This window comes from Rhipicephalus microplus, chromosome 8 (genome assembly GCF_043290135.1).
Source record: "Rhipicephalus microplus isolate Deutch F79 chromosome 8, USDA_Rmic, whole genome shotgun sequence".
In the NCBI taxonomy this organism is placed as follows: Eukaryota; Metazoa; Arthropoda; class Arachnida; order Ixodida; family Ixodidae; genus Rhipicephalus; species Rhipicephalus microplus.
Genome location: NC_134707.1, coordinates 57604222 through 57607505, shown reverse-complemented (window position 1 = coordinate 57607505; position 3284 = coordinate 57604222). Strand labels below are relative to the sequence as shown.

At 47.5% G+C, this 3284-nt stretch overlaps 1 protein-coding gene across 1 annotated transcript; it reads left to right on the top strand.

The window, feature by feature from the left end:
- Positions 1 to 593: 593 nt before the first annotated feature.
- Positions 594 to 864, top strand: LOC142769063 (serine/arginine-rich splicing factor 6-like; the record flags this gene model as incomplete). The annotated part of the gene is given in 1 exon segment (XM_075871915.1): positions 594 to 864. A coding segment is annotated over 1 exon segment (151 nt), but the record flags the coding sequence as incomplete, so codon positions are not given.
- Between the last annotated feature and the right edge of the window lie 2420 nt (positions 865 to 3284).

The following is a 3284-nucleotide window of genomic DNA, read 5'->3' as shown; positions in this document are numbered from 1 at the left end:
AATTTAATCATAATAATTTTTTTTTAAGTACCGAAGGAGTCTTTCCTGTGAGTTCTGAATATTGAGAGTGACTGTAGTTACGCAGCTATCGAACTGTTTGGGTAGGTTTAATAATCAGCAACAGGTACCACATTGAGATGGAGACGTAACACAAAAAACAATCGCATACGTAGCTTGACAGTGGGGCAAGTCATACACGAAGTGGGGACAAGATGAGCAACTCCGTCTCCTTCAGCACTTATCCTGCCTTCTTATCTGCACCCCTCAGTTTGTGCTTCTTTTACCAACTACGCCAACATCTATTTAAATTTTGGCAAAGTTAATGACTTTGACTGCAATTATGTGCAAGGGTAGGTCAAGTAGACCAAGAAGACAAGAAGTAGGCAAGAAGACTGACATAGTAGTGAAGTATTGAGTACCAACTAGTTCAAACCCATGAGTTACGTCATTCAAAAGCTCTATGCGGTCAAAGTTGATCTAGTCTTTCCACTATTGCAGGCCTCAAAATTAGGGTTTTGTCACAAGAAACATCGCTGTATGTATATGCAAATATGTAAAGGTTTCCCACACTGACATGTGGTTGTTTTCCACAGTGTTGTGGAGTTCGCTTCCTACTCCGACATGAAGCGAGCAATTGAGAAACTGGACAACACCGAGATCAACGGTCGGCGGATCAGAGTCGTTGAGGAAAAGCCAATAGAAGGTAAAACTGGCACTCGTATCGTGCTGAAATTGCTTTTCTAAGCTGGTGATTTCAGGAGTATTTAGTCGTTTCTTCAGAGTATCTTCAGAAATATTTCAGAATATTTAGTATGCGGTATTTAACTGCAATTTAAATGTGCTATTTAAATGTGTATATTTAATGTGCTATTTAAATGTGTATATTTAAATGTGCTTTTAACTGCAATCGCAGTTCACTGTTGGCCTCTCAGCTCGGCACTGAAAAGTGCCCATGTAATGTGGGTGGTAGACGTCTATGTATATTGAAGAACAGCAAGTTTAAATTAACCGACCCCATTGGTTTGTTTACATTTCGTTTCAGCTTTTCAAGGAGCCGCAGTCGAAGCCGTAGACGTTCCAAAAGTCGCTCACCGCGGCGCAACCGTCGATCGCGCTCCGGCTCCAGGCGCCGCAAGAGCCGTAGCCCACAAAAACGGCGCCGCTCACGCAGTGCTTCGCGGAGCCGCTCTCGCTCTGTCAAACGGCGCTCCAGGAGTGCTTCGCGCAGGCGCCGCTCCAGCGAGTCCCGCTCCAAGTCGCCCGCAACACGCCGCAAGTCTCGCAGCCGCTCCCGGTCGCCCAAGCGTCGCAGCCGTTCGGGCAGCAAGGACCGTAAGCAGCCGAGCCGCAGCCGCAGCCACTCCGCAGCCAGCAAGAGGAGCGAGGACGAGAAGGCCGCCAGCCGCAGCCGAAGTGGCTCGCCAAGCAAGAAGCGCAGCAAGCCGTCCAGCCGTAGCCGGTCGCGATCTGCTAGTAATGAACGGAAGTCTCGCAGCCGTAGCCGGTCCGAGGGCAAGGCAGACAATAAGTCGTTGAGCCGAAGTCGATCAAAGTCTCCCGGCAGTGGCAGAGGTGGCCGGAAGTCGAGGAGCGCGTCGCGTTCCAAGTCCCCCACTAACAACAAGGGGTATTCACGAAGCCGCTCCAGGTCGCCTGTCAAGGAGCGTGAGAGCCGTTCGCGGAGTCGCAAGAAGTCGAAGGAAGAGTCACCGAAGAAGTCAAGTCGTAGTCGCAGCGGTAGCCGCGGGAAATCCCGCTCTGCTTCACCTGGCAAGGGAGAGGAGAATGGGAAAGTTGCCAAGAAGGACGAGAGAAAGAGCTCGTCCCGTAGCCGATCTCGTGATCGGTCACGGTCGAACTCTGCCGGTCCCGCAAGTGGCAAGAGTCGGTCGCAGTCCCCCAGGCGCGAGTCACGATCACGGAGCCGCAGCGGATCCCCGGCTAGCTGCCGCGAAAATGGCGACTGAGCTCCAGCATGACTCAACTCTCTTCGCAGCAGTCTTTTTTTTTTTTTTTTGCCATAGGTGGCGTCAAGCGTGTCCCAAGAAGAAAAGGTCGGTTATGCAACGTGCGTCAAGTGCGCATTTGCGGGGTTTGGGTCGTGCCAGCTTGTGCTGGCTGTGCAGAAAAAGGGTCTGGTTTTTGTGGTTTTTTGCTCATCAATAAAACATTTTTTTTCATCTGTCACACATGTTTATAAGCATTTCTAACAAGTGTGCATTTTCCATTGCCCGAAGTGGTTATGGAATATGCCCATCAAATGACATTTGCATAGCTTTTCTACCGAACTGGCACGTTAGGGCACAATAATGCAGCCTCTGAGCTCTTACCATCCCAGGATTGCAGCCAAGCTAATGTGCTCCTCCCTATACATTTCTCTACGTAACACAGCTGCATGTAATATCCTATATAGGTTTCTGTCTTCTCATCAAAAAAATATTGCTGCCATCAAGGATTGCACCGTGTAAAGAATTGTACTGCGAGGAGAGACCTTGAAACCTGAGCACATTTTTTATTGGACAGCCAAGATCATTCAATGACCCCATTCATCCATCGTGTGCGTGTGTGTGCAACAGGTGGAACTTCGATACACTATATGACACATGGTCCCACGTTTGGTGCAGATCAGTTTGAGCTGATGAATATTTAAGTATATACTACAGTGTAGAGCCACGCTGAGAAAGAGTGGCCCAACTGACACTCCATTCCTCTGCAAGTGAAAGAAGGCCACAGTTGCACACAGTCTTTCAGAAAGTTACTTGCTGCAAAAATTGTAGCGCAGAACTCTCGGGCGTAAATGAAGTTTGAGTGGCAAAATGTTGATGATGAAGTAGGTGCTCGCCTTCTACAATGCTCATTGAAAGAAGTGATTTATCAGACTTTCTACAGGGAAAGCCCTTATGAGATCACAGCAAGGGTCATGCGCAGTGCTGTATTTGTACACCGCCGCCGCTAGTGTCCGTAACAACTATTACCCAAAATGGAATTGGAATCAAATCAAATCATTTTATTTTCCCAGAGAGAAACAGGTTCTGGAGAGGTTCACTGGCTAAAAGCTGTTTATGGACAGCTTGACGAGGCCAGTGAACCCTATACAAGGCAGGTGGGACAATTACAAAAGATGTGTGTAACAATAAAGACCATAAGCTAACATAAAAATACCAAAATATGGTGTAATAAGAACATATATATACATTCCTACGAAACATCCTGATACCAGCATAGCACAGAAGATTACATGGACGCGAGCAAAAAAAAAAAAAACAAAGAAAGAAAACAAAAGA